The 22,521-nt window shown below is 50.6% G+C and overlaps 1 protein-coding gene across 2 annotated transcripts in view; it reads left to right on the top strand.

Moving 5' to 3' along the window:
* MN1 (MN1 proto-oncogene, transcriptional regulator) overlaps positions 1-22,521 on the top strand; it is a 92,232-nt gene that overhangs the window by 31,350 nt on the left and 38,361 nt on the right. Inside the window, exon 2 of one of the 2 annotated variants that reach the window (XM_065646157.1) lies at positions 711-5,955. The exons of the other annotated variant lie outside the window; for it this stretch is intronic. Within the exon in view, the coding sequence (XP_065502229.1) occupies positions 711-895 (185 nt within the window). The 3' untranslated portion in view covers positions 896-5,955. Of the gene's footprint in view, positions 1-710; positions 5,956-22,521 lie in introns of those variants that run through there. 2 annotated transcript variants of the gene reach the window in all.

Here is a 22,521-nt window from a genome sequence, read left to right as displayed (position 1 = left end):
AGAATCGAATCAAGGGAAAATAATGGAGTGACAGTGGGAACGAGTCATGAGTACATGGTAGTGTACTTTGGAAAGAAAAATTTTAGCTACTCTTCATAGCAACTGTAAAATCCAGAGGAAGAAGGCTTGGGACATCATTTAGGATGTTTCAGTTAAACTCTTTAATTTCTGTGCTTAACAGAAACTAATGGTGGCTAAAGATCATATGAAGTGCTAAAATGAAGAAATTATAAGAAAAATGTTATTGTGGTAGTCTGTAAAGAGGTGAACAGGGAGGCCTGTGCCTGTACGAGACTGATGATGGGAACGACCCAGAGGACATGGAGGGCTGGGGGCAGGTTTCCTGTGTTGGGGAAGTTTCAGTATTGATTTCAAATAGTAGAGGGTCCATGAGAAGTGAAGAATCCCAGTCGTGCTGCAGCACAGGACACACACATCATCTGTCACGTACCCGTCCCGGATTGCTGGTTTAAAACAAGTGCATGTGAAAGAGAGTATTTGTGGTGGTTTTCTGGCCCAATGGAGAATTGTGCAGAGCAGCTCGCTGCGGGGCGGGAGCGGGAGCTGCGCCGGGGACAGCGGGGATGCCGCGGTGCAGGAACCAGTGCCGGTGGCAGAGGCAGGTGCAGCACCGCGGGTCCACGGCTGCGTGAGGTGACGGGGTGGCATTGTGTGGCTCTCCTAACGCTCTCTCTGTGCACCGTTTCCAGCCCACGACCTTCCCCCGAGCAAGACGTCGGCCGCGGCGCAGACGGGCAGCCACCTGCAATGCCTCTCGGTGCACTGCACGGACGACGTGGGCGAGGCGAAGGGCCGGACTGCGGTGCCGACGTGGAGGTCCCTGCACTCGGACATCTCCAACAGATTTGGGACTTTTGTGGCTGCCCTGACTTGAACAAAAGAAATTATTTTTTTTCTCTTTTTAATTTCAAAGGGCCGCTACTGCTAGGTGGACTATTTTTCTAGGTTGGTACCTGCTTAGTGGCATACGGACTGGAAAGGGTTAATTTAAAGTAAACCTCAACTTTTTTTTAATCTTCTGCCACAGTATGTTACCAGTGTTAACCCTTCTGCAGTTAGCACACTTTTGCTTAAGATTTTCCTGCTAGATCACTTTTTCCCATTATTCTGTAACCTTGGCATACATTTGTAGATGAGGCCTTTTCCTTTTTCATCTCAGCGTATGTCCAAGTCACGTATGTCAAAATAAGACAAAGATCCTCCTCCTCCTCCTCCTTTTCTTCCTCATTTGCTTTGTTTTTCTTTATTTTTGTTTTGCTTTGTTCAGTGCTTATTACAATGGTGATCCTGAAGAACAACCGTTCAGGAATAAACACCGGTTAAAGTGAAATGGTCATCATTATGTTATATATTATATTGACACCCAGCTTTTGCCAGTCACATACAAACCAAACAGTTAATGCTCTGTTGAATATTCAGGCGACGAGCCTGCCTTTTCCTGAGAAAATGATGTTCTGTTGCTAATGATGTTCAGCCTCGTTTGCTTTCCACCTCCCTCTGCAAGGCAACGATGCCGGTTCCTGTGTTTGCCCCACTGATGCCCAGAGCCAGAGCTCTGTCACCAATGGGCTGGTGCAGACCCAGCCAGGGAAGGTACAGAGAAGTTTTTCTGAGTAAGTCTAACAGGAAATTTACTTAATTATTTAAGGGTCATTATCTTCTCCACCGAATGCCCAGGCTCCCTCTGCTTGCGTGGAGGAGCAGGGGCTGCTCCCAGCGTGGCTGCAGCTTCCTGGTCCTGGTGATGCTCCCACTTCACTGCTGGAGAAGAACATCCCCCCGAGCCACTGCGCACCTCCGGCGTGTCCATCCTGTGGTGCAGCGTCCCGGTGTGGGAGCCAGCGGCACGGCTGGGGCCGGGTCCGTGCCAGCTGTGCCCGCTGTCCACAAACCCGGCCAGGCAGCACTGCCGCCACTTGCCCATTTCTCACCCATTTTTAGCTGAAGGCAGATGCCATTGATTGATGTGAAATGCAGCATCCTGTGCCTGTGGAGTGCCCCGGCTCCCGCTGCAGCCGTCCCAGTGCAGTGGCAGTGGTCGGGGGACAGCCCGAGCCGGGGGATGTACACCCAGGGTCACCATTCTCTAATCTGCCAGGGCAGGGAGACCCCCCCATTAGACCCCCCGAAATCATTGGAGGCCCTGTTTTTGCCATGCATTGAAGAACAGTGTTACTAGATGCACACAATAAAAGGAAAACCGTACTTTCCCACTCATGATAGATAATACTAATTTGAGAAGAGAGTTGGAAGCAAACCAGATAAAAACATGACTGACAGGATGATCCGACACTCCTGTGGTTTTACGTAATGCTGTCCATTATTTGTGTGTCCTCTGTGTCCAGGGAGCGTGAGCTGTCCCCCCTGCACTGGCCAGCTTGCTTTCCTCTGCTCCCTGAAGCTTAATAACATCACTGGAGATTTAGGTTTGAGCTGTGAAATAAAGGTCGGCCTCTCTAGGGTTATTTATTACTTCTGTCATGAATTCACAAAATGTGTCCCTCCTCAAGGGATGGAGTTTGAAGACTGCTTTGTATTTTATCTTTGATGATTGTGCTGGGCCTTTAAATATTTTGAAGTAATGTTCTCAGTAGACACCAATGGAGAGGAAATTTCTGCCTAAAATGCCAATGGCACAGGATGGTCTGAAATCCTCACTCTTGATCATGTGTGGCTTCAGAGAGATTCACAGTGTTTGGTAATGTTATTTGAATGTGCTCTTATTAACCGTGCATGGATTGATTTCCTCTTACGGGTCTGGTCAGTGACTTGACTTTGGATAAATTTAAGGGTTTTGAACCTTGATTGTCAATATTGTTTTGCTTTGTGTTGAAGCTGGAGCTGCCACGAGGATGAGGATTTTTGCCCATCCTGGAGCAGCTGGCTGTGGAGCTGCCTCACACCCGCTTGGTTGGGAACAGAAGGCTATTTGGTACATCGGTAGGCGTGTGAGTTGCCGGCAGCGTCGAGCTCCTCCTGCACCTGCGATAGCACATCACCATCCCCGTAAAGTACCTGTCTCCTGGTAGAATAGTAATTGCCAGCCCCTACTCTGGAAGATGCCTCTTTGCCTGTGATTTCTTAAGTCCCGATTCATTGCAATATGTGTTTAACTTTAAATCCCACGTAGCAAAGCGCTTGGGGCTGCTGAGCTGCGGGGGTGAGCGCTGCTGCCGTGGGCTCGGTCTGCGGCTCCCGCTGTCCCAGCAGCTCCTGCCCGTGGAGGAACGCCAGCCAAACACACCCAGACACGTGGTGCCACATTTCAGCACTCAGAGCTGAAAATTTAGGAAGAGTTCATGGTCTGGCGGCATTCCTGTACCGGTGTGCAGCCGTGATGGCTTCCTTCTTCGTTTTTAGTTTTTCCTGCCGCATTCAAGAGATCAGGTTTTTCAGGCTTCCTGAGGTCAGTGGTGCACACACCCTGTGCTACCAGGAAGAGACCTCTTGGTGAACGCCGCATTGAAGGCTTCAGATCGCGTTTAAAGAGAAATCCTCCTTTCGGTAGAAATGCCATGGCTCAGGTGGTCTCACGCCCTTTTTTTCTGGTCTACTCTCTGCGGTTGTGCTTGTCCGTTGGAGCTGTTGTTCTCATCCACTAGGGACTCACTTTTTCACTTGCTCATAGAAGGACAAAGTGGAACCCCATGCAGTGAGGTCGGGCTGCGCTGGGGGCAGGGAGATGTCTGCAGCTGCCGAGCGGCGCGGTGTGAGGAGCCGGAGCTGCGGCCAACGCCGGGTCTGCTCCTGCATCACCGGCACTGCCGAGCCCATCGGGGGATGCAGGAGAAGGCAGGTGGTTAGATAATGAGGATTTTAAAATAGTTGAGCTTCTTCTGGGTCTTACTGTCCGTGTAGTTTTGCTGAATGATAAGGTCACATGCAATCCTTTTGCTAACCTCCTATCCATTCGATCTTGCTTAATTTAAGTGATGTTATCAGCCAAGCAAAAAGAGACGATGCAAGCTCTACTTAGGGCATTTGTTAGCAACACCAGGACCAACCTGCGCTGTTACGGTTTCTTTGCTTTTTGCCAAAGATGAGAACAGAAACGGGACTTTTGGCTGACCAGGACAAGCATTGCTTTGTGCGTGTATTTGGTACTGAGAGCATATGCAGAAGGCTAGAGCCTAAGCAAAGCTTGTGTTGCCTGTGGTAATTTCATTGTACTTATTTTGTCCATTAATTTGTCATTGAATGCACTGATTTATTTTTTTTAACATATATAAAACATCAGCTCAGCCCTACATGGTAAGAATTGAACTGATTTGATTTTGTGAACAATAATACTTCCAACCGAAGCGTATTTGAGAGCTGTAGGTAAAAGCCTGTTGTGCAGGAGGTAAGTTGTACTCTTGTGGAGAGGGAAACTGAGGCACAGGCAGCGTCAAGCCCAGCTGAGCTGCACCGTGCTCTGAGCTCTGCTCGCAGCCCCGGTCGCTGAGCCATGGGCTCGGGGCTTCCCTCAGAGGGTGAGCCGGTGCCACAGCGGGTGAAATTGTATCAGCTGCAAGTTCCCCAAATGGTTGGTAAAGCCAGCATAACTTAAACTCGTGCCTGCTCGTCCTACAGGGCAGCCAGACGGGGGATGTTGTACCAAGAAGTCAAAGCCCTGTGGTGAATGTGCCATTAAGACAGGCACAATATTTGCTTTGTATTGTGAACAACAGCTGAAAATGTGCCTTCCTGTTTGTTTTGGAGACTTGTCCCTGCTTCACCCCGTGTTTTCGGTTCCCCCCCAGCTCCAGGTGCGGGGTACGGGGAGCCCGGGCATCACTGACCTGGCCCAGCTCACTGACTCCTTCGGTGTTTGTTAAAAGAAACTCTGTACTTGGTCTTCAACTAGTAGCAAACGGAGAAAAATAATCTCCCTGCATTTAAATTGGGAGGAGTGATAAAAGATCTCTTTGCCTAAGAAAAGGGAAAGAATAGGCCTTATTTATTAAATACTCTTGCGAATTTTTCGGATCATTTTTTCCTAGGGTTACTCTGCTGTTGCAGCTTGGTGGTTAGAGCAGCAGTGAGAGGCGTCAGACTCATTTCTGCTCAGTGATGGTGACATTCACCCGGCAGGTGAGGATTTCGTTGTGTGACCTGGGTGGACGGGAATGAGCATCAGTCACATCCCGGGTGTCACTGTGGTCACCGAGGCCGCTGTCCCCAGCGCGGGGTGGCCGTGAGGCTCCGGGGAGGAGGGTGCGGTGAGACCACGCTGCGGGGGAAACGCAGACAAAACCAAAACTTCTAAAGTTTGGTTGTTTGTGTTAAGCTGCAGTGTAAGGTTTTCTCAGCTACTAGATTCACAGCTGTTCAATGGATGGTGTATAAGAGCATAACCCATTTTTATAGAATTGTTTCTCCTTTATTGCTTAAGGCTAATGGAGGAAATAGTCTAATTTTGTTCTTAGAAATTCTCTATTAAAATTGTTGGTTTCAGTCCATCCACTCATAGATTCTGACTGATGAAACTGCAGGCTGTGATTTCCAGCAGTTATAACTTTATCACTATTCACTACCCAAGAATATTACAGCTTTAAAACAGCCTTAAGCAAAAGGATGTTATTTCTTTGTACTAAATTTGGTTCATGCAAAAGAAAAAAAAAAATCAAAACACTGGTAATCCGTACTGCATAGCAAACTCTTCTGAAAAATGTAATTGCACATGTAAAATATGAAAACTTGACTCTGCTGTGTGTTAGGCAATCCTGTAATCTTTTTTCTTTTTTCTTTTTTCTTTTTTTTTTTAAAATTTTTCAATTCTTGTTAAATTCATTTCTTAAATGCTTGGTTGGAAGACTGTGACAATAGCTCATGAAATTGAGTGTTATTTTTCTTTTTTTTTAATATGTAAAGTGCAGTCTTCTGTATTCATGCATATTGTACATATCTGTATATGTTTTACTGAGCAACTAAATAACAATAAATATGATGTTAATGGTGGCTATTGTATATTTCATACTGTGTTTGTTATTTTTGTAGCCAGCCCTTTTTCCCTGAAGGTGTGAAGAAGCGAAATGATGCTCTTCACTTCCAGGTAAACGTCGGACATCACCCTGAGCATGACGAATCCTGCTGGTTGTCTGGGGAACCCTCACTCGCAGCTGCCACCCTGGCCGAGGGCTGTTCCCTGGAGCCAGGGGGTGCGGGAGCTGTGGGGATGCAGGTTGTCCCTTCTGGGGGTCAGGTTGTCCCAGCCCCTCCTGGGCTCTGCATTTTCCCTTTCCCTGTGTCCGGTGTCCCCTGCTCCGGCAGCTCGGGGTGCGGGTCCCCGGCAGCTCGGGGTGCACCCCTGCACCCAGTCCCTGTGACAGGCACAGAGATCCTGAGGTTTGGACCTAACAGGAGCGATTGGAAACATCGATTTAGCTAAAGTCGTTTCTCCTCTGATATAAAAGGCAGCAAATCCCTGAGGTTTGCTGAGCTACCCCGTCTGCAGCAGTTGGGGCTCAGTGAGGATGCACCAACCTCCCCAGAGGAGGCTCCTCCCTGGGCTTGGAGGATCCCTGGTCCAAGAGGAGTTTGGTACTTCTGGCTTTATTGTGAGCTGGAGTGCTGGATCTTCCGCTGCGCTACTTCTGGCAAGATTTTGAGCTGAATTCTATGAATAAGAAGTAAACAGGCTAGAGCTCCTACTAAGATTCTTAAAAATCCCTTCATCTCCATTACTCAAATTTCAAAGTCTTAATCCTTTCAAATTCCTGCGAGTTTTCCAAAGAGTCGTTCTGGAGAAATGTTGCACGGTATTTTCCAAAGCAAAAAAAAAAAGTGTAGTAGTCCTGGCAATGCTCAAACATGTTTTTGAACTGAAGGAACAACCTTCCGTGTCTTTCAAACATGCAGGAAGCGCAGACGCGAAGCTCAGCCTCAGGAATCGTCCCGGTTTGTTCAGCCGCAGCTGCAGCAGAGCCTGCGCTGGGCGCACAGCGTGACAGGATGAGCCCAGGGAGCTGCGCCCGCACCCCTGCAGCGTCCCTGCTGAACTGGGTGTCCGGGGACTCATATACGATGCTTCAAAACCTACATGAAATACCAAGACATCGTGTCCCATCCGATCCCTCTACTTTTCTTTGTAGCATTGCAAGCACAAATGGAAAAAGAAAAGAAACTGTTTGAGAGCCATCTCAAGTCAGTCAAGGGAGAAAGCTTTGCTTAATTTTCAAACCACGCTTTTAATATTCGTGAAAGGACAAAACAAGATATAGAAGTGTAATCTGCTTTAAAGATCACCTCTTGTTATGTTGGCTTGGTATAGAGGTAACAGACAGAAATTTGTTAACTTTGGCTATAAAAAGCTATTTTGTTTTGAAATGTTCTCTCATTAATCTAGTAATTATGTTAGATGGTTTATAACTCTAGCTTTAAAAATAAGAAACTTGCTTACTTTTTTCTGTATGCAACCCTTCCAAGGAGTATATCTCTTGTTTTCACAGCTTTTTGCCTTTTGCTGTGTAGTGTGAATGTTTTTCCCCGGCTTTCAACTCAAAACCATTGAAATTCTTGGAATTACTTTTTCAGTATTGGTGTTTCTTTGAGTTTGGATGACTTTTTGGTCCCAAGAGAGAAATCCAAGCAGCGTTCCTGGCAGCTCTGCAGTTCCTTCTTCGCAGTGGGAACCCACAGAAGACGAGACCTTTCCCTCGCCCCCTGCAGCCACCAGTTCCCCCGTGGGACCAGTACCTGGTTTGGTGGCAGGGACCTCCTGGTGTTCCTGGCTTCCAGTGGCGGCTCTCCAGCCCATCCCAAGGGACACCTGCATGATGGTGACCCCAGACATCAGGACCGTCAGGACCCGGTGCTGCCAGGTATTTGAGCTGTTCGGTGCAGCTTCAGTATCAGCCGCTTTGCCCAAATCCGGTCTCAGGATTCTCCAGCCCATCCTGCTCGTCTCAGTGCGCCCTCTCATCACCATTTCTCTTTCTCTTCTTGTCACCTGTGGCTCGAGCTTCTCGGGGGGGACACTGAGCTCCGTGCAGCATGGCCATGGCTGGAGCTGCTGGCACGAGCGGCCGCCCCGCAGCCTGCACAACGCAGCTGCTCCTTTTATCGCCCCAGTTCTTCCAGTAAAACTGGCCATGAGCTGTGCTGATGGTTGGATTCCCCCAGCTCCCCTGGTGCGTGATGGCCGTTTCCCACAGCCAGATGTCCCGTGCAAAGGGTCCTCTTGCCGCTGCCCCTCCTGCCCCAGCAATGCTCCCCCGAGCTGCTCCTGCCCCGAAAAGCCAGAGCTTACTGTTCCCTGTGCACCGTGTTAACGGATTAAAATACACTAATGGATCTTTGATTTCCTGCTCTTTGTGCTGGCTTTACTTGTCATCTGGTAACGTCTGTGACCTCTGGCGATGCTGGCACGACGCGTGCTTACCCCAAACACTTGCCTCCGTGCCCGGTGCTCTGTGCACAGAGGCTCGTTTCTGGTCTGTGTCAGCATTAAGCAGGGATTATAGTTTATTCACTAAAGAAATGCAAGTAGCCGGTCAGAGAGCTTTTATAGTTCTTGCTCTCCTCATCGTTGTCCCCTGTGCCCCAACTCTGCTGAGAGTTGAAATCTGGCTGTAGCCATGTCTCTTTTCCCAAGCCATTTAACTGATTTAATGATGTCCTTTGAGTTATTTTCTGGATGAGGCTTTGAAATTCCTGTCACGGAGGAGACCCTATAAATATGTATTGTATGTTCAGCAGTCAGTCAGGGATCCATCGGCAGCGCAGCTGGATCCTGTGTGCCGGATCTGCCGGCCCTGCGGCAGCCGGGAGCGCTTTGGGCCGCCCTGGCCGGCATCGCGGCTCCGCGGCACAGCGCGGGCAGCCCGGCAGACGCTCGCACGGCTCCGGCACTGACGCGGCCGTGGGGCGTTAGAGGCTGTTTGCCCACGGAGCCGCGGCAGGAACGTGTGTCTGAGCCCGGGCAGAGCCGCGGGCAGAGCCAGGCGCTGCGTCTCTGTGTGACCCAGGGTCGTTTAAACCCTTTTCCCAGGCTGTTTGTGCTGCCTGCAGACTGCTGCTGGTTTTATCAGAGCATGGCAGAAGGCATTGCTTTCCCTGCAAACCAAAGTAAATAAACAGAGGAATGAAAATTTGAGTCAGTGACAAGCTTTTGGCTGAGAAACTTGTTAGAAAATGGAATTATGATGGTTTTCTTTTAATACGAATTGAGTATTTCCAAAAGTCTCCAAGCTACACGCCTGAAGCATTTACTTTTCCCACTTGGTGACCAGAGTTTGTAGCCTCCTCAGCAGTTTTACCTTTATGGCCAATAACATCATGTATATTTTGCTCGTAAAATGTCTGAAAACTCTTTGCTCAGGTGAAGTACATAATGCTGTGCCTGCTGGGCAGAGGTGGAAATAAGGGTGAGCTTATTTCTTCTTCTTCTGAGCTCTCCTTCTTTCTGAGACATTGCCAGAGCTTATTAATGATAGTGCAGAAAGTGGAGGTGACAACACCTGAAGAAAATCATTTAGGTCATCTTTGGTTAATTAGTGCAGGATTGCTGCCTGTTCTCTAATTCCCAGAGCTCTGACCAGCTCAACTATAATTGACAGAGCAGTGGGAGGGTCTTAACCTTTTAGTTAAAAAAAAATAAAATAAAAACAACCAACCAAACAACGGTTTATCTGCAGCTGTAGAGGAAAAGAGCCCGCTGGCCACAGCGGCTGCCCTGCGATCACACCTCTGTTCTCGCGGACAGCGGTGGGTTTGTGCATCTGCAGCCGGGTGGGTGGACACGTGGGGACATGCCTGGTGGGACCCCGATGGCCTTGGGTCCTGGGCCGGTGCGTGGTGCAGGGGTGGGAGGTGGGAACAGACACTCCTGCCTGCTCTCACTTGGCCGTGGACACGAGGTCTCCATGAGGCCGGTAAGCCATCGCTCAGCCTCGTTATCTCCTGTTGTATCTTGCTTATATCGCCACCTGTAACACTGGCGTGAGGGAAAAACCGCGAGCCCTGGTTAATGTTTGCTGCATCCTTGTAGGGGCTGATGTCACTGATCCACAAAGAGGCTGTTGAAATGTCACCCTAAATTTGATGTTAAAACATTAATTTCAGCCTCCTTTCTTGAACGAGGTTGAAAAGTTTGGTGTTGTGAGGGCTCGTGTCCTGCTGAAACATCCTGAAGGGTTTGCAACGCATGGGGGTTAACTGGTGGAGAATATTCAGTGCTGAGCTTCAGGAGGTGGGAACTTTTCTCGATTTCCTTTCATCCTCTGCAAAATGCCCCTCTCTCCCTTCCCCCTTCCTCCCCCCCACTCGCTTTTCTCTTTATAAAGCTGGAATTCTTCCAGACTCTGCTCTGGGCTTGCAAGAAAACTTTACTGTGTAAATTTGCTCTTTGTGTTGGGAGTCCTTTGTTTAAACAGCATTGTGAGCTTGCTGGGGAGGGATGGAAAGAGGGGGAGCTGGGAGGAAGAATTTGAAAAGCCCTGACCCCTGATGAATAAAATCCAGCACATTAACACATTCTTCAATAAATTCATGATTGCAGATAAGGTGGGAGTCCCCAGGGCCGGGCTTTTCATTAACCCCCTGCTGACTAACCCAAACAGACGCGGTGTTTTGTCAGCGCCAGGACAAGCAGAGCCCTTTTGTGGCGGAGGGGCCGAGCGCGCATGGGGAGATCTGCTACAGGAAACCAGGTTACAAAATGGGACTCTATTTCAGAACAAACTCCTTTTGGTTAGTTTGATGAGATTACAGAAGGGAAAAGGCTTTAACAAGGGGCTTATTGAAGCTAAGTAACTGTTCTGAATACAGTGAGGACCAGGGCAGAAAACATATGATTCCCAAGTAAATAGGCGTCTCTACAGTATGGCTGAAACCACAAAGCTGGACAGGCTCAGGGTGCGTAGATGCTCGCATTATTGCGCAGAGTGCGCGGATGCTCGGAGGCGTGAACACGCGTGGGACTCGGGCGATGACCCGCTCATGGCACTGGGCACCCCCGGCACCGCCAGCACCTCCTGTCTGTGCGCCACCCTGGGCTGTGAAGTGCAGCTCGTTCGGTTGTTCCTTCCTTCGTAACGGGATGTTCGGCCTCTGGCAGACTCTGAGTTGTTGCCGCCTCGTGCCCACACAGGCCCTGATGTCACCCACTGCACATCGTGGCTGCCGGGCTGGCGTCCCCGCTCCCGCCGGGGGATGCTCCGGTCCCCTCCCCACTGCCGGCGGCCCCGGCTGAGGAGTGCTTGGGCCAGCTCACGTCTGTTCGTTCCTGTGCTTGGATTATCCTTCTGCTTGAGTCACTCTCCATTCTTCCCAGCATTCATCTGTCCAGTGCATTTGTACAGAAGAGCCGTGTCCCCTCTCAGCCATCGCTGAGGGACAGGAGGTGAGCTGGGCTGTTCATCGACGATTTAAGCCTGAAATCCCTTATAAGCAAATACCGTGTCTGCTGTGGCCTTCTTTCCCAGCAGTACTGTGAGCAAACGTGGTAGGGGCTGCTTTTCAGTCCGTTTAAAACTATTTAAATTTCCAAAGTTCATAAAGATAGAGAGATGTGTATTATATTTTATATTTGTAACTAAATCAAACTATCTCAATTCATGGACCCTCAAGGTTCCTTATTCTTGATGCGGTGAGATTAGGAATTGCCATTTTCCCTAATGAATGGTTGATACCCTCAGCTCTGAGATCTTTCTGAGTCCAGCCCAATGCTTGGCATGTGCTTCAGCCTGAAATAAGCCCAGTGGCTTGTGCTGTGTGTGAATAATCTCCTAAACGTGTTTGCCCTGTAAACTTCACACACCTTATCAAAGCTCTTGCTTACAAGCCCTAGTGAGGGCAGCTCATTGTAGTGAGAGATTATTGCTGCTTCAATGCAATTTAATATTTTACCATTGCTCCATCTCATTGACAAGAAGCACCTGGCGGAGGAAAAACCTGGTTGTTTAGGTGGGTACAAAGGATGGGATCAGGCTCTGGGGTCCTGCGAGTTGTTGCCGGTTTGGCTTGAGCCAGACAGAGGGACATTTCCTTCCAATATCCCCAAAACCCTTTCCTGGCGCAGGGAGCGGGTTTAATGCTTTGCACACATGGGGCTGACATGTCTGAATGAAGGAGCAGCGGCAGCTCCTTCCCATGGAAAATCCATCTGTTCCCCTGCGTTCCCTGGTGCATGGGGTCTCGGTGCTGGGGCGGGGGTGGCAGCAGAGCCGGTATTATCTGCCGTGCGCCCTGCTCGGCTGAGCGATGCTGTGCCGTGCTGGCGGGGGTGAGGAAGGGTCACTCAGGCGTGTTGCCCCCCTTCCTTTTCCTTCGCTTACTATTTTAGACTTTGCTTTATACGAGAAGCCTATATTTTTACATGTTGGGGCTACGGTATTTATTCCCCTTGGCTGCGGAGCCCCAGGGCAGCCAGGGCCTGGGGGCTGGGTGGGCTCAGCAGCGGGGGCTGCAGAAAAGCTCATTTCAGGGTGGAGGTCTGGGGATTCATCTGAAGGCAAGGGTTTGTGTTTTGTTTTGGTTCTGTGTTTTGTTTTGTTTTGTTTTGTTTTTTCTTTTCCCCTGGAATAACTTGAGCTCGGCTCTGTTCAGGCACTGGTGACCCTCGGGCAGGACGGCAGAGGGTTGGCCGCCCTCCCGGACCGGTGTCGTGTGCTGGTGCCGGCAGCCCGCGGCACAGAGCGGGGTGCTGCTCTCCGTGCTGAGCAGGCTGGTGTCGAGCAGCCGTTAACCAGCGGTAACTGGCCTGGTTGCTGTGGATCGCTGGTCCATCCAGGCACAGCTGCAGCAGGTCTGTTCGGCATCCCCCGGCAGAGCATCCTGCACCCCCACTCGGGAGGAACGCAGGGCCAGGGGATGGCACAGGTAATGGCAGGCCTTACAATGGGGGCTTTTTGTCTTAATTTGAGCTGTTGAGAAGTATCCTTTTTCCTGTGATTTATGGTGCAAGATGAGGCTGGGAGACCCGCACGGGTCCAGCTCAGGGTGTTCCTGGTCAGAGCCCGGCGGGGCCGTTGCAGCCGGTAATGGGGCCGGCTCGGCCTTTCAGCACTTTAAAGGCTGTTTGTGTTTGATGGGCTGATGCGTATCAAATGCAATCCAGCTTCCCACTGTCTGCTCTGTCAGCCCCCTGATGTTGGCCTTTGACAGATAAAGCACCCCCTCCCCGAATTTCTGATTTCACACTGGTGCACGAACATTCTTTGGCAATTTGAGCCCATTGTATTAAAGTAGTTAAATTCCTTAAGCATGTGCCTCTGAGGTACAGTGGTGATATTCATTACAGAAATACCAGTGTGGTGGCAGCGCTGGCTCTCTGGCCCTGCCAGGGGACCCATAGCAGTGATGGTTTCACCGGACTTGGAGCCGGCGCTGCCGCAGCGTGCCGGTCCTGCCCGTCCTGCGTTCTGCTGCGGGTCCTTGTCCTTCCTGTGGCTGGAGAAGCAACGTTGGCACAAACCAAAGATTCTGGGGTGTGGACTGGCCATTGTGGCAGCTGGGGATGGTCAATGAGGAAGTGCTAAAACGTCTTTCTTGCAAAGTCCCCTTGTGTTTCTGTTGGACCTCAGAGAAAGCACCCTGGCCATCCGGATTTCAGCCCATTGGGGGACTTGGCTGCTGGACCTGGTCTGGAAGCCTCTTTTCCCACCCCAGAGTGCCATCTGGGTCCAGGAGCAGCCTGGGAATCAGCAAAAAAGGTCCCAGGAAAGGAAGAAGCTTTGGCAAATGCAAGAATTTAATTGTTCTTTGCTAAGTGGGAGAGCTGGAGGGGGGCACCATTGCTAGGATCCGTTACAGTTCTGCAGCTGATCTGCTCGCCCTTGCCTCAGAAACTACCCGTGTGATGTAGTCACTTGTGAGTTAAGATTTAGTTTCAAATGTCTTAAGTTATTATCGATGCTTGAAAAGGTTACATCTGCAACTCATTTTCTATGTCATTGACGTTCTTTTCTGACAAATAATTTCAGAAATATGCAGCAAAATGTTTTGGCCCACAAATGCTGCAGCTCACCAAGTGTGCAGACCACATCTTTACACATTTTGTAAGAAAAAGCTTAACTCCTCATGTGCTGTCGCAGCTCTGCCTGCCTCAGGAAGGTACGAGGGTGACACGAAGCGTTTGCTGCTGACCAGACCGTGCAGCGAAGGCAGAGCCGTGGTGGGTGACGGCGGAGCAGGGGTGGGGGGCAGGAGCGCTGTCCCCCCGGGGGTCTGGCAGGGGTTGGGGCTGGGGGGACTGGCCGTGTCTCTCCAGCACTCGATGCACGATGGAAACCCAATGGAAGAAATCAGGTAGGTGACCTGTCCTGGTGACAGCCACATCTTCGGTTCTGCAGAAAGCTGATTTGGAAATGGAATACCCACGGGTGCCAGTTCTCTGTAGGTTTGTTGACACCCAGGCTTTAAAGTGCGAGTGTTACGTGGTGTCAAGACCTGGAAGAGTTCCAGACATGACGCAAGCAACGAATTTGAGAGAGAGAATTTGACCGTTTTGCTGGGACAATCAGACGTTCTGTTTGCCACTGCGTCCGCACGGCCGCTGGTGGCTGTGCTGCTGGCAGCGGCACCGCAGCAGAGGGAAGCGCTTTCCCTGGGCTTCTGTCACAACGTGGTAATGATTTCAGGGAGACTTAACCCAGACTCTTAGAATGAGAAAGCAATAAGTGACCTTGGCTTTCTGGTTAATGCCCAGGTGTATGGAGGGGAAATAATAGTTTCCTCCTAGGAATCATCATCAAAGCCAACCATCATTCATGTAATTTGCTTTGGAAGGTGGAACTTGTCTTTTTATTTACCGGGCACTGCTGATGTCCAAGATAACATTTACATCAGATGGGAGCTTTTAAAGTGCTGCTCAGGCAGGGCTGCTGACCTTCTTCTGGTCTTATTAGATGTTATGCATTTGACACACTCTCTTCTGTTATCCAAATTACCAGCCTGGCTGAGGAAGGTGGCTGCTGCAGCGAGCTGGGTGAGGTTAGATGTCATCGGAGTGTCTCTGCTTGATGTGCCTTTGCAGGCAGAGCTCAGCGGGAACTGTGCTATTGGGATGAAAGCCATAGCTTAACCTATGGGCGGTTTGAAATAACTTCATTGTGGAGCGGTATCCAGAGTGAAGATGGGACTCCGCAGGAACGCTTCCCTTTCCCCAGCTTGCCTTTGTTGTTGCTGCTCTGGTGCATATTAAGAGGGGTTGCTGACCCTTGCAAGCCCGCGACCTCTGTATCTGAAAGGCTGGTGGAGCAGAGCCGCCTTCTCACCCTTGCCGAGCCAGCCTTTCCCCAGCGCTCTCCTTTCTTTGCCAGTGTGACACTATGGAAATGTCAGCGATGGAAATGCACCTCCAGAGCGGGTTTGGTGCGCTCCCACCCTGCACAGCTGCCTCTGCCGGGCATCCCTCAGGCAGGGACACAGCAGCCTGGCTCACATCCCGCAGTGAGACCTGGTGGATCATGTGGCTGATAAGAAGGTCCACAGAGTGCAGAGGAAACTCATCTGGGAAGAATGTGGGAGGCACACAGCTCCAGGCTGCACGTTCACCTAAGGAAATTGTGTGTGCAGGTCTGCAGTGACCCACCTGCGTGGCTTATCTGCGCGGCAGCACTGTGTGCCGTCACGCTCTGTGTGCACAGGCTGCCCGTCCATCACTTGCCAGCTTAATGCCTGCTGCTTCTTTCATAGAGGACAATACTCGGAATATCATGTGTTAGTTTTGGAGAAGGCAAAGCAGGGGATCGGATTTTAATTTTACAATGTCTGCCTGATTCAGGAGCTGTGGCAGCCTGTCTGTGTGTTTGGAGCTGCGGGTTCTCGTTTCCCTGAGGTAGCTCTGGATGAGGTTGGGAAGCGGCAGTGAGGAAACGACACAGCACACGGTCTGATCTCAGTGTGCGACCAGGCACAGCACCTCTCCTCCGGCAATGTGGGAATTTGTGCCTTCCAGGAGCGGGACACTTGGGAGGGAATTTGATGAATTCAGTGGGAAGGTTCTGGTTCACTGCACAAGGAGGAAAGGGCTGTGTAACTAGATCTTGCAAAATCCACTAATGCCATGGAAGTTACCATAATGGGCCACGGCTATATTGTGAGAGCTAGAGAGAATAAAGCTGGGTTTGTTTTTTCTTTGCATTGGCTGGCAGCTGCTCCCACCACAACATTTTCCTGCAGGTTTGGTAAGTCTAATCATTTAGAGTGAGCTGTGTCTAACAGTTAGGGCTAAACTTACGGCGTGCACAAGTTAACCAGGCAGTAGGCAGGCAGTTCGGTGTGAATTCCTCTTACTGCTTGCTTTTATTTCTATTTAAACACACAGGTTGAAGGTCTCCACAGAAGTTAGTCCTGGGAACACTGAGGGTAGCGGGGGGAAGCCCAGCCAACACCTGAGCTCAGACTCACCCTGTGCCCACGCTGGCTCATGTATGCGCTGTGTCCCACCATGGGAGCAGCCATCCCTGTGCCTGGGGACGGCTGCAGCCAGCGCTGGCCCCATCAGCCCTCCTGCGGCTCTGTGCAAAGCATCCGTGATCGGCTGTGTTGTGCAGTCCTGGCTGGGTTTTGCTTCTGCACATCAGAGCACCAGCTGGCTCCTGGATGACTCTGGAGAGCGGTCCCTTCATTGGTGACTGGCCATCATCATGGAGCAGTGTTTGGAGAAGTCACCCTCACCTGGAAGATGGCCAAGGGTCAGGGAAGTTCAGCCCCATTGCACATATTTGCCTTGTTCTTGATGTGTTGGCACAAGTTTTTGTCCTGTAAACTTGGGGGCCCCGTGTTGGGGAAAATTGTAATGGCAGCTGTTAACTTTTATTAATTGTGAGTGGCTTTTTTTCCCCTCTGAGGTATGAGTATTGAGTAATTGTATTGTTTATTGCACTTAATGGGACATTAATCAACGGCCTTGGAGGAGCTAGTGCACTCCCAATGGGCTATGCATTCTGCTTATTATCTTAATTCCAGGTATGATGTTAATTATCATATGAGCTCTGGAAGCATCCAGTTTCTGTAATATCCATCCTCACAAGCTGTAGCCTCACAGGAAGAATTTGAAATAATATCCTTTGGTTCCCCTCTTCCCAGGCACTGCAGCAGGAGCTCCCATTGCTGGTCCTTTACAAAGCTAAATTTATGGGCTAAAACCTAACTTACTCTTTTAGATCAACCTCTTAGACTAGAACAAATTGTAATGCCACAGCATTGTCTCTGCCAGCCCGAGCTTGTGGAATTGATCTGTGGGCAAACCAGACAATTTGTTTGAAATTGAGCTTTGAACCCTGCTTTGTTTTCCCCTCATATTTTGTGCCTGTCATCTGTGCCACCTTGCAGTGCTTAAGGAAGAAGCACAAAGCCGCAGGGTTTACTTCATGTGACAGGATTTTGCTGTCATATTTGCTATAGGGATGGCTCGTTCCACACTTTCAAATTGCAGAGACCCAGTGGCCTTCTAGGTCGTCACCCATGACTGTTGGATCTAAAGGCACGTTCACACTGCACAGAAAGTAGCCGGTCCAGTCATTCAAAACACCTGTTTTGAACCAGGAATTTTCCACTTGGAAAGCAGGACCATGCGGGTATGGAGAGGGGCTGCTCTGAGCTGCAACGTGCCGCCAGGAAAAGGAGGGATCGGCGCTGGATGTTTCCCAGAAGCGCATACGGGTGTGTGGTATCAGAGCCAGACCATCCTGCAAACGTCACAGGAAAGGCAAAGAACAACGTAGAAAATCTTCTGCCCCTCCAGCCCTGCTGTTCTCGCCCCTGATGAAGCAGCGAAGTGCGAGGGTGACATACCTGTCACCGAGAGCCACTGCCACCTCAGACACTTGCTGCTATGCCGTTGCAGAAGACAGGGAGCTGGAAGCTCTGGCTCCAAACCTCCGGCTTTAACAGTTAATTATTTCTTTTCATGTTTTATGAGAAGGTGCCCAGTGAGGCAAGACAACAACTTTAAAAATTGGATCTCTTTTGGTTAACACAGCTGACTCGAGCCCCCAAAGTTCTTTTCATGGCTCTGAGAAAGCATAAGATAAAGGTAGATTGTAACATAACGATAGCAGTCTGTCTCTTGCATCTGTATTTTGAACGCCTTTCTTAATGACAGTAAATATTTGTCCTTCAGCTAACAGAAGTTTCTTTTCTGAAGAATTTCTAGCATACCGGATTACTGTAATTTAGGTCTTGTATTTTTATTTTATGCTTGTATTTTTTCCATCTTACTTTTGTTCTCGCTCTGCAGTGCTGAGAGTTTGACATTGTACCATCTTCTTTTCATGTGGAATCGTCTCTGCAGAGTGGAAATGCACCTCCTGTTCTTGCAGCTCAAGCTGTGAGATCTTTTTGCAGAGAGGAATGCATGTCATGAACAGTCTTTCACGCAGTCTCTGCCCCATCAGGTCTCGAGATTCTTTGAACTTCTCTCCCTTTGGGGATCTGTGCTTTGCTGCCTAAGAACTGTCAGACGATGTTACAGTTTTCCTCTGTTTGGTGAGGATGTTCCCTAAGATGTTTTTCCCATTAAGCCAGCTGCATTAGGAAGCGCGGTGCAAAGCTCACACTGCTTAAGTGAATCTGGCCTTGGTGTTGGAGCCCTCGTGATGGACACTAATGAGATGCTGAATGGATTTGTAGTGAAAACCCAACTGGCTGAGTGTGCAGGGAAGCACTAGAGTGGCTGCTGTAATCTTTCTGCTTTGCAAATATGTTAGCAGCCATGAGGATTTTTTAATGTTTCATGCTATTTAGGAATGTTTTGTTTCTACAATCTGGCAAAACATCTCCCAGGCTTCCTCCTGTACAGTATCTGTCAGCCTTTTGGGATCAGTTGATATTAATTTGACACACTTGGGAATTTGAGTATTATGGTGCTGAACACAGTCTGTATGTCCAGACAGACAGATTTACTGTGTAAATTCTCCTTTGTGAAATCCCAGGGGTTTCTGTCTGCCCCGTCTGTGTTCTTAGAGCATGGTATTTAGTGGATACCCATACAATAAATGTGCTAACGAAGGGGTCTATTTTTTCAGGGAGGCACTGGTGGGACTGAGCTCCTCTCCTACGCTGTTCTGCTGCCAGTCACCTCACATTCCCTAGAGGTGTCCGAGTTTATCTCATCTGAGATGGTTTCTGTTTTCCAGCACTCTTGACCCTGAACACTGCTCCGCGTGCTTCCTTGCCCAGAGTCCTGGTCCAGCTGCGCTCTGGATGCTGCGCTGTCAGGTGAAGGTGAGCTCCTCGGGGCTGCATGGGGGTCTTGCGCTTGGCTGCTATTGCCGTGGATGCCCCTTCCGTGGAGGTCGGAGCCTGGTTACGGCCTGTGTCACCCACTGTGTCACCCACTGTGTCACCCACTGTGTCACCCACTGTGTCACCCACTGCTGCCAGGAGACCCCGGCCCCTTGCCCCCACCTCCCTCCGTGCTCCAGAGCCTCTCCCGGCCGGGCACACATGATGGGGCCTCTTGCCACTGATGAAGCTGCAGTGCTGAGCCTCCAGTCCTGGTCCCAGTCCCGATCGCGGTCCCAGTCCCAATCCTGGTCCCAGTCATGATCCCTGTCCCCATCCCGGTCCCCATCCCCGCCCCAGACCCGGGCCCGTGGGAGCGGTTGCACCTGGGAGGTGGGCGCAGGTTCCTGATCTACCATCAGCTACACATTATCCAGTCCCTGCAGGAACCCCTGCACAGAGTCTTTGTGGAAGGAAGGAGCAAAAACGGCATTCAGTGCTGGAACTGTCTTGTAGCTGCTAGAAGCTTCCTGGTGATCTCTAGCCTGGGTTTATTCCTGGTCTGTTCCTCCCTCCATGTTCCCAGGACAGTTTTTCATCCCTTCAGCTTCCATAAGGTTTCTCTTTCCCAGTGTTTTTCTGTTTCTGTATGTTCAGTGAAGCATCCAAACACACTTATTTTTGAGACTGGGCAATGTTAGCATTTCTCATGGGGTTGGTTCTGCAGTGCTTTGGCAATCCTGGTTGCTTTGCCCCAGTTCTGGATGGGCTCATCTTCCCCAAGTCTGGGTGAGTGGTCCTCTGGTGTTTTGCAGACTTCGTTACCCACAGTTGTAAGTAGATGTGGAAATTAAAAAAAACCCAAAAAAACCCAAAAAACAAAAAACGAACAAACAAAAAAACCCACCAAAAACCAACCAACACTTTTGTGCAGGCAAATTTCTGTACAGTTTAGTGAAGGGAGGACTGATCCTCTGCAGGCATCCTGCAGTGCGATGTGCTCTGCCCTGGGACATTCCTGCTGCCATCCCCGGCGCAAGGCGGGTAGGAGAGCCGCTGCCTCCCTCGAGTTCCCACCAGCCTGGGACAGTCCCTGTGGCCAAGGCAGTGACAGAGCAGGGGTGAGTGTGCCACTGTGCCCCATCACCCTGTGGCCACAGGGACCGGCCATGAGCCACACACCAGCAACGCTTTGCTGAGCGCAGCCGGACACCGTGACCCCCATTGCTGCGGGGCCCTCCAGGCTCCGAGCTGGGGGTGCTGGGGGGGAGCAGGTGAGCTCCATCCTCGCAGGGGGGTGTGACCTTTCCAATCTGCACGCAAGTGTTTTGGAGGAGGGGAATTAATTAAAGGGACTCGATAGCTTTCTTGCTTGGCTGTAATATGAACTGTATCCTCAGAGTAAGAGGATTTGTGGTCTGCTGGTGGGCTGTGCTCAGAATCGCTGTTCATTTCCCCGTGTTGTTGAAGGTCTAAACGAGCTTTCTGGCTGTAATGAGATCGATGCGCACAAGGGTTTGATAGAGCTAATCACCAAGAATGCCTTTTCCTACCAGCGCAAATGACACGAAAACACGTGTTAGGTTTTAGGGCTGACCTCGGCTCCCGGCAGGCGCTGGTGAGAGCCGGTGCTCGCGGGCCCTCACCCGGTGCCACGCAGAGCCGCGACGGGCACGAAGCGGAGCAAGGGCAGTGCTGACCCCGGCCATGGCCCGCGCGGCTGCTTCCCCAGACCGTCACAGGGGGTTTCTGGTGGGGATTTGCCTGGTTGAGGAATGAGGAAGCTTGTCCCCAGTTTCAAATTAAACTTTTACACTTTTCTGAACAACTGATTATAACTTCCCTGGTGTTCCGAGGCTACCTACCTGCACTGTGTACTTAAAACGATATTTTCTGTGGTATTTTTCTCCATGAGGTAACGGAAAATGCTGCTTCTACCTCAGGTTAGCTTTATGCTTGTGGGAAGATCATTAATTCCAAGCTATAGCCGGAACTAAAAAATATATTGCTCCTTAGACCTCTGCTTCGTTGCCCAAATAAAAAATGGCAACATTCAGACTTTCTCGTATAGAGAATTATGGCAGGGAGTGTGGTGCTGAGGTGAGACGGACCTGCAGCTCGACCGGGGGCTGCAGCGATGTGGCTGGTGCCTTGGCGGAGCAGGCAGAGTTGCTGTGGTTTTTCTGATCGGTCCTTTTATTTGAAATTATTTTGGCTGGCCCTGACTTGGTTTCGTAGCCTCCTTCGTGGCTCCGTGGCTGGTGGAACAGCCGCCGTGGGACCCGGTGCCTGTGGACAAACAGGTCCTTGGTGCTTTTTATGCGAGAACCAGCCAGGCCCTCTCTACTGGGGGTGAAAATCTCCCTCCTGGATGTTTTTTTATTCTGGTAATTTCTTTGTAGTTTGCAGACTAGGGGCGAGATCAATAAAGTTGCTTTGTAAATTGGTGATGGGAAACATAATTAACAGTGTTAGGGATTTGGCTAATAGCATTGGTTAGGAATCCTAAATAACCTGATTTGCAATGTGGCTTTTGGCCGGGGATTTGGCTGACTTGATCGGGTTAGGGTGGCAAGTGAGACACTTGTCGCTCATTTATAGGTGGGAATATGGATTAACCCAAGAAAAGCAAATGTGTGTGAAGTGTAAGTGCGGTGCTACTGGTACAGGAGGCTTTGGGGCACAAGCCGCCTTCAGAGCCTTTGGGAGGTAAGTTTAAACCCAGCTGGAAGTGTGCAGGTCGCTCTCCGTGTCCTTGGGGTGCCAGGCTGCGTGGGGAGCGGAGCTGCTGGCCGGGGACGGCTCGGGGATGGCTTGGGGACAGCGGTGTGTGCACAGCCCTCCTGCCTTGTCCCAGCCAAACAACTTGCTTCAAAATGCCTGTGGTGCCTGAGCCGCTGCCGCGCGGTGGAAGGGCCTTCAGGGACAGCCTGCTGGCGAGCGCTTGTGCAGCCCATCGTTGGAGAACCAGCTCCCCAGCATTGCTGGACCTGGAAAATGTTTGTGGTCTAGTGTAATGACTATATAACAAGGCACTTAAACTGCATTTGAAGATATATGAAAGCAGAGCGAGGGGGGACTCTGTGGGTGTTTCTGGCCTCCTGCAGTGTCTCCCATCCCAGCTGGTGGAGCCGATGCTCCGGAGGGGTCTGCTCTGTCCCTTCAGACCGGGGCTGGTGTCCAGGCCAGCGGGCGTGTGTCCGCTCCTGTGGTCACCCCACGGAGCCCTGCCAGTCCTTTCCTGGTGCGGGCCGTTGCGGCTGAGGGGAGGGACGGCCGGAGCCGGTGGCTGCTCTGGGTGGCCCATCCCGACGGCCGGGAGCGCGGGCGCTGCCCGGAGCTGGCGCC

This window comes from Caloenas nicobarica, chromosome 16, assembly GCF_036013445.1.
Source record: "Caloenas nicobarica isolate bCalNic1 chromosome 16, bCalNic1.hap1, whole genome shotgun sequence".
NCBI classification, from domain to species: Eukaryota; Metazoa; Chordata; class Aves; order Columbiformes; family Columbidae; genus Caloenas; species Caloenas nicobarica.
This window is presented reverse-complemented; position numbering and strand designations above follow the sequence as displayed.